At 39.2% G+C, this 12,884-nt stretch overlaps 1 protein-coding gene across 1 annotated transcript in view; it reads left to right on the top strand.

The window, feature by feature from the left end:
• The window catches only part of LOC140239930 (uncharacterized), a 173,876-nt gene that overhangs the window by 111,414 nt on the left and 49,578 nt on the right, over positions 1 to 12,884 (top strand). Inside the window, exons 13-18 of the mRNA XM_072319748.1 lie at positions 1,086 to 1,202; positions 1,700 to 1,990; positions 2,507 to 2,719; positions 7,721 to 7,810; positions 8,676 to 8,753; positions 9,506 to 9,673. Of these exons, the coding sequence (XP_072175849.1) occupies positions 1,086 to 1,202; positions 1,700 to 1,990; positions 2,507 to 2,719; positions 7,721 to 7,810; positions 8,676 to 8,753; positions 9,506 to 9,673 (957 nt within the window). The remainder of the gene's footprint in view (positions 1 to 1,085; positions 1,203 to 1,699; positions 1,991 to 2,506; positions 2,720 to 7,720; positions 7,811 to 8,675; positions 8,754 to 9,505; positions 9,674 to 12,884) is intronic.

Genomic DNA, 12,884 nt, shown 5'->3' with positions numbered 1-12,884 from the left:
ATGTGCTCCCAAAATTCTGTTATGTTGCATGATTTCATACTCGACATCCGTCCATTAAAGCAAACCTGAATCTTGTGAACCCATACTCTAACAAATCATTGATACTTTAGGAGCCAATGATTTCAAACAGTTTTTCTTAAATTCCAGTCTAGTTGTCGAAGCAGCAAGGAAATGCTTTTATCCTGAAATATGTAGAAGGACAAATATTTCCCACCCTTCCCCCCCCCCCCCCCAAAAAAAAAAAAGGATAAAAGGGAGAACCTTGCCTGCCTCTGGAAGGCAGCAGACCGAATTGAAGTGCTCCTTCCGGTGATGTGTCTGAGTTGAGTTACTGTGGCTTCCTCTCTGGATGCATCAAATTGGTGTTGACCTTTATTACAACTTGAACATCTCCGCTGGTCCCTTTCCCCCCACACCCCTGTTCATTTGCAAACTTCGGCCGGCATGCAAAAGTGTGCCACCTGCCTTCCACGTGCTAGAAAATATGATTTGAAGCAGAACTTACATTTGCGTAGGTGAAGGTCACAAACAATGGGAAAGAAAGATAAATTGAGAGAGATAGAGGTAGAGTATGTATGTAAATAAAAGATACATGTAGTAATGGTAGTCGTATTAGTTCTTTAAAGGGACTGTACGGTACTGGTTGAGGTGGGGATTCATGTTTGGAACATTCCTAAGTGAGATAATGAAAAACCTCTTATGAAATATGAAAGAGCATGTAATTTTAAGAAGGATTCAACGTTTATTTGATGAAAATTGGTTTTCAAATGGCTGAGATATCCAAAAAAGTGATAATAATAAAAGGCGACAGGCCATGCCTTTTATTAGGATCTCTTTGTTTCACATTGTTTTTGGATATCAGCCATTTCAAAACCGATTTTCGTCAAATAAACTTCTGATACCCCTTAGAATTGCATGCTCTTTGACATCTCATGGAGTGGTTTCTGAATATCTCACAAAATGTTAAAAGCTAAATCCTCACCTCGACCAGAACTGTATACACCCTTTAATTGTGATATGAATTGTATTATATGTATATTAGATTATTGAAGTGATTATTTTCTCTCTTCTGTTGAATTCCGCAGACCCCGTTTTCAAGACAAGACACACCACATCCCAAGGATCTCAAGTCGAGACATCCAAAGTATTTCCAGGGTAAAGGTCATGATGGCAGGTCTGAAGATGAATCAGAACCCACTGAGGTAATATTTTGGGGGAATGCAATCCTGGCCCATGTCTTTTTTGGTTTGTCCCCGGTAGTTTTGTTTTGCAGTCAATGTAGGTTTTAAACCTTTCAGCATGACTTCGTACAATGGTTGACAGGTTAGTCATTTCTTGTGAGTTTTGCAAGCGTTCTCATCGAAATATTTGGAATTCGTTGACATTTTTCAGTTTTCATTCCCATTGTCAAAACTGTGCCGGTGCACTTATCAGCTTTCATTTTACTGCATGAAATAAAATGGAATATTTGAGACTGTTCAGAATACCAAAGCGATGGTGTCACAGTCTTTTGTTATAGCTTGGAGTCATACCAGATGCGAGCATGATTAGCAACAATAGTGTTCACAGATATTCAGGCCAGGTGAGGTTGTTTAAAACCAGTTTCCATGGCAACTAATGGCTGTGACATCACAATTTTGCACTCTATGCACCTTGCTACGTATGTTGACCCGAGACCAATACCGCATCTTTTTGCCAGAACGGAGGGGTCGTCATGGAGAATGGGCTGAGTGGCAGCAACCACCACCAGGAGGAGGGTGGCCACCACTTTGACTATCCGGTGGAGGCGGTCTCCAAGGGCGTGTCCTTTGACACCAACATCGCGCCGACCATCGCCGTGACGACGTGCTCTGCGATGGACACGCCCATAGTGGATCTCCAGGAGGAGGTCACAGTGAGAGGAGGAGGCGGGATGATGACCATCGAGGGGGATGAGGAGAAGCTGTCGGTGGACGGCAGGACCGGTAGACTCACGCCGGATGACTCAGATGTAAGTCTGGAAGGAGGTCTTGTCACAGAGAGAAAGGATGTGGGAATTTCTTAACTTCTGTGGGAAAAGTACCCACAATATGGCAACTTTTTTTTGTTTCTATGCAGAAAACTGAACACTTTTTGTGAACACACTTACAAAAAAGTAATAAAGGTGCTAGTGAATAGAGCCTTGATTTATCTGTGGGATAAAAGCTTCACCTGTCCTTGTTACCCCAAGTAGAGGAATGATTGTGAAGCAGCAAGTTTTGAATTTCATTTTTTTTTTTTTTTTTTTTGGGGGGGGGGGGGAATATCCTGCATTACGACAGCGGAGTATGTATTCTGAATTTTTTGTTGGCAACACGTGCTATGTTCTGATGGCAATACGATGCTGCGTGATAAGATTGCCTGATGTTCGGCTGTTTGTAACTTGGTAGTTACATGATTTATTTCTAATTAGTTGTTAGTTATCCTCAAATTATTTCTGATCACCTTTCTCATTGGCATGATGTTAAATTGTTGTGTTGCGTGAAAGGCCGACGGTGAGAAGCATGTTGGATTCGCGAGTGATGTGGAGGACCAGCCGTCTTCGGAGGATGTCAGGTTACACCGCCGGGACACGCCCCATTACCTGAAGAATAAGCGGGTCAACATGATGGGTGAACCGGACGAGGAGACCGCCGCCCTCCTTGAGAAGGTGCTGGCGCGGTCCAATGCCAATCAAGACAATGGGAAACGAGAGGAGAGGGTAAGACCTCTTCCGTTCTCTTCCTTTTCTGTTTTGAAGAGGGGGGGGGGGCAAGAATATACTGATGCAAAGCGCATCGATTTTAGGAACGGGGTTGAGGATGTCTGTGATGGCAATAGTGATGAGGAGGATGATAGTGATGGTAGCAACATTAGCAGTGATGGTGATAACTGTGATGTTTGTTGTGGTGGTGATGATGGTGATGTCTGTTATGATGACAATGATGATGATGATGATGATGCTACTGATGATGGTGCTGATGGAGATGATGAAATGGTTAACAAACAAGAGGTCGCAATGGTAATTACCTGGCAATGATGATATTTATAGTAGTGATGATAATGATGGCGTTATTGTTGTTGCTGATGGAGATGAAAATAATGATAAAGATGATAATGCAATCTTGTATTTTAGTCATCGTGAGGGCGATGATGATACTGGTCCTGATTGTGATGAGGGTGAAGAAGGAAATTGGTTGTTGCTATGGTACGGATACTGTACTAGCGATGCTGACAGCGATGATAATGATCTGTGGTAGTTATATGTATTACAGGTAGTCATGGTGATGATGATGATGATGATGATGATGATGATGATGATGATGATGAAGATGAAGATGATGAAGATCGAACAGTCATCACTAGTGATCATTTCAGTAAAGCGCTACTGTTCTTCTTTCACATAGTGGCTGCTTGAAGCTCTGTATAAATGTGCGTTCCACCCAAGACTTTTTTTCTTCTTTTTTTTCAGTGGAAGATACCAGGGCCTCTGCATGAACAATGTTGTATGATGAGGAATGATGGAGTGATTATGAGAGGTGGTTAGGAAGACAATAATATAGCTGTGGGTGCTTGAATGTGGAGGAGGAGAAAGGGGACCCACAAGTTTGAGGGCATAGGCAGATGAAAATACATCAGGACGGCTGTCACGATTGGCAAGAGGTGCATGAAGTTTTTGAGAGTGATATGTATGATTCCATATGTGAACCCCATGATTCATACCTTTTCTATGTTCAACCCCCCCCCCCCTTTTTCTCCCTCTGTGGTGGATTGTTGGGTTGAGGGAAATGCCTCCTTTCCCAAAATATCTATTATTTTCCCACTCTAAAACTCCTCTCTCCTTCCCATTGAAAAGAAAAAGACTTGAAATGAATGGCATCATGAGAGAAAATGAGCATATCGTCAGCTGAGAGCCAGAAGGACGCTATAGTGTTCTGAGATTTTAGTGAAAAATTTTAGTGATTTTAGTAAAAATGAAACATTCAATCTCCATGAAATAAAAAGTTTATTTAATCGAAAGTGGGCAGATTTGTAAGCATTGTTCCAACTATAGAGTAATGTAGCACCTGTTTGGTTTTAATTTTTAACATCTTAATGAAAATGAAAATAGTGTACCATCGAAACTTTAATATAGGGGAGATTGAGCTCTACAAGATATTAATTATAAACTCTATACCCCTCAAAAGTGTGCTAAAGCCTTCTTGTTCTCAGGTGATGATGTATGCTGTATTTGCAATTATTTTGTGTGCTGCTGTATTTTTTTTTTTAATGACAACGTGATACCTTGGGTTTTCCACTAGCCATTATCCATTTCTTCTTTTTACATGTATGCAATGTGACATCTGATTTTTTTCTTTGTAATCTTTTGGCCCAATAAGTGTACAGTTCTGCTTGAATAGCCTCCACTTTAATTTTGTTGTAGTGAGTGGAAACCTCAAGTGCATGTACCCAGAAGCAGAAAATGCATTGTGGGATAGGTACAGTACCAAAGATCAGTCCCCTTGTACCAAGTGAGGCAAAAGTCTCCGTTCATGTCGTCCCAGCCCGTAAACTTGTGATTTTGTGACTGCTTGCTGGAAGTAGACATTATTTTGCTTTGCATACCTTACCCTCGATTAACACTGTGTATTCACCATTCTCCTTCAATTTCCTTGTTTATTTATGAAGACCAAAGTTTACTAATGATCCTGCATGATTTTGACATGCTATCCATGTTTTTATTTTTTCGTATGTCATTAACTCAGTGATATTAATTTATTTTCCCCTCCTTCCTCTCATTGTTGACTTTACTGCATTTCCCATGATTGCTTCAGCCCCTCTCCATACTTAAGCTAGGAAGTAGTGACATTCAAACGTCGCATCGCACGGCCAGAAAACGATTAAAATTTGGCACTAAAAGTTCCGAAGAGGTATATACACACTTAGCTTGTGAATTGGTTGTCTTAAAAGCACTGTTTTGTTTTGGTTTTCGTTCTTTTCGTTCCACCGGCCTGCCCTTTTTCATTCTGTGGGAAAAAAAAGATAGAAATCAAACATGTTGCTTGCCTTCATCTTCTTTCATGTTTTTTTTCCCCCCGATTTTGTATACCTTTTATTTTTGTCATTTAGGGAGCAAAATTCAAAGTGATGCACTCTCCTCTGCCTTTGATTGCATGGTTTTGTGCGCCTTCTGGTGGCTTTGGTGTTTTATAGAGTCTGTGAAATAGTGTTAAAAGAGGAGTTTTTATCTTTTTTTTTTTGCACAATAGATTTTTCACAAACAGTGAAATAGGAGCTAACATGCCCTTATTCAAATCCACAAATGTTGAGACATTGCTTGTGGATAGTTTAATTTCGTGTGGACGAAATATTAGAAAACATTTCTGTTTGCACATACTCTGTACTGTATGTATGTTCACCTCAGTATCACGCTGTGTTAAATGTGAAAGAAAAAAAAAATGACAACTCTGTAATGTGTATCATGATCGCAGTGGTCAGTTTTTATCCATTCCCTCACTTCTCACAGCGAATTACTGACCTCTCTCCCTTGTAAATGTAGACTCTGCACACTTCACAATCACTAGCCTCCACAATTCATTGCAGTCTCATATTAAAGAAAAAAAAAACTATGCAGGCAAATAAGTAAACTAGATCCTTCCTTGTACAGCTTTTGAATACCAGACTGGTTCACCATCAATTAACGCAGCATGCTTTGCAGATGTTGTTGGCGCTAACTGCCAAGTGATGGGAAATTTATTTCATTTGCTCCACATCATTCCAACTGCTTTGAAGGAAACGCATTCAGTGATACCATGTTAACAAATCTCTCCAAAAATTGCAAACTGAATACAAGTGAATATTCACCTATTTCAAATATTCTTCCCTTCAAGATATCTTAGCTTCTGCAGTAAATGCTTTCAGTTGCATTTGTATTGAATGAACACATTGTTGACTTGCATGTTCTACTCAATTTTATCACGTCGTCACAAAGTATAAGTGAATTTTATAACTATTGAAGCTAATTTTCACAACAAAAATGCCTGCATTATCTCTTATTCAAGGAAGAATTTTGGGGACATTTTGTCAATACATTCATTAAATACTGCCTGAAGGGGCTGAAGGAAAAAACAAACCAAACAAACAAACAAACCAAGAAGGTTTGATGGCATTTGTGTAAGTAATCACTCGTATGTTCCTGTAGTTGACTTGGTGGTGTTTTCTCATTGGTGCTGGTGAGATAATGTTTGTATGGAATGATGAGTGTCTCACAGTCTGTTTGAATTTTTATATATTTTTTTTTTGTGTGTGTTTGTGTGTGTGTTTGTTTGTGTGTGGTGTGTGTGTGCCCATGATGTTTTGCTGTAGAATGTAGATGCACTCAAGTAAAAGGCAAAAGCTGTTTTTCATACATGGCTTGTTTCCAACTCAAGATCAGAGGAATTTGTGACAATAGAACTGAGCCTTGTGCAGAGATGCTTCGGTGAAAGCAGGGGCTGCAATAATACAAACATAACTAAGCGCATGATGGTGATTCTGCATAGAATCACTTCTCAAATGGCAGCATTTGCTGTAGAGTCCAAGTCTTCTTTTGAGATATTTATTGCGCTTCTTCTTTTAAAAAAAGATTGAACAAATTTTTGTGTTTTCATTTGTGGTTTTCTTGCTCTCAATTTAGTGCGTTTTTGAAAATGCCATTAATTGCAGTGGTTGTTGGTGTCTGGCAGAAGACACTTCTTTCTTACTTTTGGCAAGACTTGCTCTGAAGTGGTCAGTTGTAGGTGGTTTGCTAGATTGTCCTGTCTTAGCGCAATGATCCTGCCATTTGTCCTGCATAATTGTGTAATGATTCACTATGTGTACAACAGCAAATCTACAATAGCAAATCTGCAACAGCAACAAACTCCCCTCAAATAAGCAGACAAAAGTATCAAGAGCAAAAACTGAGGAAAGAAAACATGGCCTTTGGCATCATCATCATCACCATCAGCCAGCTGTAGAAAAATCTTAGCACTCATTCTTTGTGGATTTTGATTTTGATGCAGATGCAGATGAAGGTTTCTCTTCTCCCCTGCTACAAAGTTGTAAATCCACTTTGCTGTGCGCCATTTTGTGGGAGAAAAAGTCATATGTGTAGGGACTCTTGCAAAAATGACATATGATTACAATAATGAACCATTAATATCAGGTGATCTGACGTCATGTACTGAACCTAGATCATAAAAGTTTTATAGCAAAAGTTATTTATTCTCGCTTTGCTCAAATATGCATTTGTTGTATTCACAGTCCCATGTATTCCCAGCAGAAATTGCAGATTAAAGTGCCCATTTATTTATCATACATGCCCAATATAGTGCAGTTTTAGTTGGCCAGGGTCAGTGTCCACCAGCTGTTCTTGTAGCACCCTGCACTTTGCGATTATGTGCCAAGCACTGCAGGGAATCTAGCCATTATGTTTCAAATATTTCACCGCAGTCTTTAAGGGTAGCAATAATTACTCAATGAAAATATAAAAATGTACCTGAAGTGTTTACAGTAGGTATAATGTATGTGAGGTACATTTCCCTTCAGAGGGAAGGAATGAATGAGAAAACAGCACCAAGATTTTGAAGCCTTCTCAAATTGATTTCTACTGGACCGACCTCCCGAGGTGAATGGCTCTATCAGAGCAGAAATCTGGAGTGATGTACTGTGAAGACTTGTTATTAATGTTTGTTTTGTATTCTTCCTGTTCTTTTTACCTCAGATGGTCATCAATTTCAGCCGGGATGGCAGTGGTCTCGGCATCAGCATAGCTGGAGGAAAGGGGTCAACGCCCTACAAGGGCAATGATGAGGTAGCCATGGCAACAAATCTTCCCCTTGGGCTCTCCATATCTTGTTCTCATTTCTTTCTCACTGCAGATCTTTTTGTTTTGTTTTGTTTTGTTTTGTTTTGTTGTTTTATGTGTGAACATCTCAGGTTTTTCATTTTCTGCATTTCATTTGTGGTCTTTTGTAGAGATATTGTGTGTGTGTGTGTTATACAGAAAACTTTCCAATTAATTGAAGGGGGGGGGCATGTTTATGTCCATGCATTATGTCAGTACAATTGTTGTCATGATTTGAACATACAGTGTATGTATAGGTGCAGGTAGGTTGGGGTGTGTAGCTGCTTTGTCAGTAGTAGTTTTCTTAATGTTTTCTAGTCCTATAGCGCGAGTTGTTGCGACTGCCCGCAAAATTAAAAGCATGTAAAATTCGACGGCTGAGAATGAGAAGGGTGTTAAGTTGCTATTAAACCCAAAGGCCCGAATTCATGAAGGTGGTACAATTGAAACCGTGGTTTAAACCATGGACAATTTGTATGGAGCGCCAAGTGTCACATGGCCTATTTTGTAACAAAATTAGTCATTTTGTTAACAAAATGAACAACGAAATGACTGATTCCGTAACAAAATAGGCCATGTGACAGTTGGCGCTCCATACAAATTGTCCATGGTTTAAACCATGGTTTCAATTGTACCACCTTCATGAATTCGGGCCAAAGTGTTCAAGGCAACTTAACGCCCTTCTTATTCTCAGCCGAGTGATTCATCTTACCTGATCGAGGGGCGGAAAATTACTCACGCGAAAATTTTCACTTTTACAGCTGTAGTAATTCAATTAAATGTTATGTATTATGTGTGATTCCTTCCCCCCCCCCCCCCCCCCCCATCACAGGGTATCTTCATCTCTAGAGTGGTAGAGGGTGGAGTGGCGGCCAAGAACGGACTTCAGCTGGGAGACAAGATCCTCTCGGTGAGTTTTGGGACATCAAGAGATGTCAGATTGATCTCTCGAAATCTGTGTGTCTGTAAGCCAGTGATTACTAAGAACTGCTGTACAATAAAATTGTACGTCAATTGTTTATGTCGATATAGGGCAATTTGTTAATCAGTTGCAATAAAAACAACTGGATGGAAGAATTTCATGAATTTGAACATTTTCATTGTTGTTTTCAAGGATTCGATGCCTGAGATAAACTTTACATTATATGCGTTGTGTCTTAGCTGCCAATTTGTGAAAACTCCTAGAATTGTTTTCATATGTTGGTACTTCGATGCAAAAGAGTGCAAGGTAATAAGGGAAAATAATTTTGTTCTTCTCACCAGTGTCATCATGTTCATATGGAAATCAATCTATCTATCCATCCATCTATCCATCTCTCCCTCCCTCTGTGTATCGATACATCCATTTATCTGTTTATCTGTCCATCCCGTCTGTCTTTCCATCTGTCTCTCTCTCCCTCTCACTCCCTGCCCCTTTGTGTATCTGTCTGTCTATCTATCTATCTATCTATCTATCTATCTATCTATCAATCTATCTATCTATCCATCTATCTGTACATCTATCTATCTATCTATCTATTTCTTTATCTACATGTATCTATCTATCAATCTGTTGGTCCATTTATCTTTCTATCCTTCTATCTAACAATCTATCTCTCTCTATCTATCTATATACAAATGTCGAATGTATTTACTGACCCATTTATTCCCACACCCCTACAGGTGAATGGAAGCAACCTGGCCAATGCGGACCACCTGGAGGCGGTAGAGGCCCTGAAGGCAGCGGGTAACACCATCGCCATGGTCGTGTCCCGAGAAGTGTTCGTCTCCACCGACGCCACGCCCCAACCCCCTCCCGAGCCAGAGGAGCCCGTCGAGGAAGAGCCCGGGGTGAGTCAGTGATGCATGGTGGTGCGATCTACTCCGCCCGAAAGGGGGATAACTTTTCTTGGATTTAGCTCTGCATCTTGAAAGGAATTGTGACATTTGACCCTTATCGTTTATGTTTCATTTCAAAGTTTTCTTAAGGTTGGTTTTTTTTTTTCTTTTATTTGTTTGATTTTGACAAAAGTTTATATGGCACACGAGAGAGGGGGTGCTTTTCTTGGATTTAGATCTGCATCTTAAGAGACATCGTGACATTTGACACATATCTAATTTCTTTCATCATTTAATTTTATTTCAAAGTTTTCTGAAGGTCCTTTTTTTTTTTGTAATTCTTTTGACTTTTATTAAGTTCACTTGGCATATTCCGTGCATACTTGGTGCATTATATCTGATTTACAAGACTAGTTTTGAGTTTTTTGCTGTTGACGCTAAGAGTGGAAAAACCAAACGGTGAGAGTTTTGTGAGACACCCATCCCTACTAAAGACAGCACTCCTTGTCTTAACTGTAGAAAAGACAGTTGAGCCTTAACATGTAGACTGTGCTTTATCCAAATATGTTTAAGGCAGTAGACATCAGGAATAGAAATGAAGAATCGCTTCAATTAATACACAGTGTCACATCATCACTACACTCACCGTCATCATCATTATCATTATCATCATCATCATTATTGTAGCACATAGAAGGAAAACTCAACTGCCAGCAGGGGTTAAAGGTGATCCCACGAACCAAGAGCTTGTTTTACGCAAGGTTGCTGTAGCAGTCAAACAATGCACCTTGCATATGTAGGACAGGAGTGGGAGGAGTCATTGCAATTGACTCATAGAACATTTTAAAGAATTTGCACGCCATGCCTCTGCAGTTGTACTCCTCCGTAGTGCTTGATACATCTACCACATCAGTCTAGGAACAATGTATCTCCAGTGAAATAGTTTTCGACAATCATGCATAAATTTACATGGATATCAACTGTCACATGACTTTGCAGGTCATTGCATGTCTTGGCAGATTAGTAGGGCTGGACTGTCGTGGAAACATACAAATCAATTATGTTGCATTATTAATTATAATTAAGTTCGATTAAAGAGAGAAAACACTTACTGGAATGCCTACCTTGACTGATTCAACCAACTCGGCTGATTACAGTGATTTAGTTTTGAGAGTAACTGGACGCAAAAGTTAACATCCCAGTTAAATGGAATGTTTGCATGCGTGAAGTACCTGAAGATTCAAAAACTCATTTTACAAATTGATAGTGGTCTTCCAAATTGCGTAATAGGCTGAAGCCCTCAACCATCCGTCCCTTTTAAACAATATAGTTGTTCTTCAGACTTTTCCTCTGTAGCAAAATGTGAATATATATATTACACCGACCAAGTTATTACACCGACCAAGTTATTACACCAACCAAGTTATTACACCAGCTAAGTTATTACACTGAGCAAGTTTCCTAATCTCAAGAGTTATTGTATTCAATGGCACATGCTCCGGTGAAGAATTTTGTTTGATGAGTGTCAGAATGTCCATACAGCACGAAATGACACTTGTATCATTCATGAAGATTTTCCATTTTATATGGAGAAGAAGTGAAATGAAATGAAATGAAATGAAATGACATGAATTGAATCTAGAATGAAGAATGGGAAAAGATAGATCATTTGCGTCTAGATTGTGGTCACATAAAGATGCTTTAAGACTAGTCGATAGGAGCAAATTACTAACACGTGTGACGTGCATGCCTGAGTTTGTACAGTTTTATATATATCTATTTCACCTATTAACGATCCACTGTTGCATGGGCAAGGTGACATTAACTTGCAACATTCTTGCGCTCTCCACATTGGTCGGCAGCAGGCTAGACAAGATTGCCCTTCTAGCCCTGGCATTGGGGACTTGCTGGCGGGGTTCCTGGACCTTGGACACTGCCAACAGTTGCAACACATTTCGCTAGTGGCTACCACAGATTGCAGTACCTTGACCACTCTTTCTGCTGCAGCTTAGTTTTTTGATGAACTTTGGACATTCACCAAGCTAGGATTTGTTCAACTAAAGGGTTTTTGACAACATATTTGCTCTGAGAATCTTTCATCAAAACTATGGTTGCCACTGTTTATATTTTTAAGATTGATATCTGAAATGCAGCCAAATCAGTTTTTTTTTTTTTCTTGGTACTTGTTTCATTCTGAAGGATTTTGTTTTTCCTCAGATGAATCAAATTCTAACAGAATAAATGTATAGTTTATTATAATAAAGCAATTTGTTGCATTATCATTTATGCCGCTTGCCACAACATTGCTTCAATTTATATAGCTGCAATGTTTTTTTGATGGATCCATTCAGCCTTGACCTGCTCAAGGGAGGTTTTTGCCAGTATTTTCTAGGTTAGGTGCAGCTGAATTTGAGTGTTGCACTAATATATCAAATTACTGGCACATACATAATTTCATTCAATACAAACTTCTTCTAATCCTCATTTTCACTGTGTGCTGTACAGGCTCAACCATACACATTCACATATATTGATCACAATCTGTAACCAGTATATTATTCAGCTTTGCATATAATGTACATACATTTTTATATACTTGACATGTTCTTCACCAGTATATATTTCTCCTCCGTTCTTTTTTTTCTTCTTTTTGCTGTAATTTTTTCTTAGTATCCATGGTACATTGTAATTCTGCCAGACTGTGCAGTATGATCGGAAGACATGAATAAAATTTGTAAATAAAGGACATTTCAAAGGACATCAAACTAGACATAATGCAGGTCTTATATAAATGAATTATATTTCTTAACTTTGTATTTGAAAGCTGTTTGATATTATACAGCTGTAAGTGTTAACTTTAGAATGTGAATCATACTTGTTCTGAGTGCATTTGATTTGCTGCTCTGCTGCGAAAAGCGTGTTGTTATCAATAAATCATGCCCTACTAATATGTGATATAATATTAAATATTAAAAAATAATCATCTTAAGACAAGAGTATGGATCACATTATAATTTTCAAAGTCGATTTCTAAAGAGGAATGTAAAACTGAGATACTTGAATTCATAATGCTAATTATAATTGACCAGAGTGACGTTGCGTGTAAGGCAGATGTACACATGTTTCCGTGGCCTGGCCTAGGGCACTTTGGTGCAGTGCTGGAATATGAAAGGTTGACCCAATGATAATGAAAACTTCTCTAATGAACAGTTCCAACTCCCCA

This window comes from Diadema setosum, chromosome 16 (assembly GCF_964275005.1).
Source record: "Diadema setosum chromosome 16, eeDiaSeto1, whole genome shotgun sequence".
Classification (NCBI taxonomy): domain Eukaryota; kingdom Metazoa; phylum Echinodermata; class Echinoidea; order Diadematoida; family Diadematidae; genus Diadema; species Diadema setosum.
This window is presented reverse-complemented; position numbering and strand designations above follow the sequence as displayed.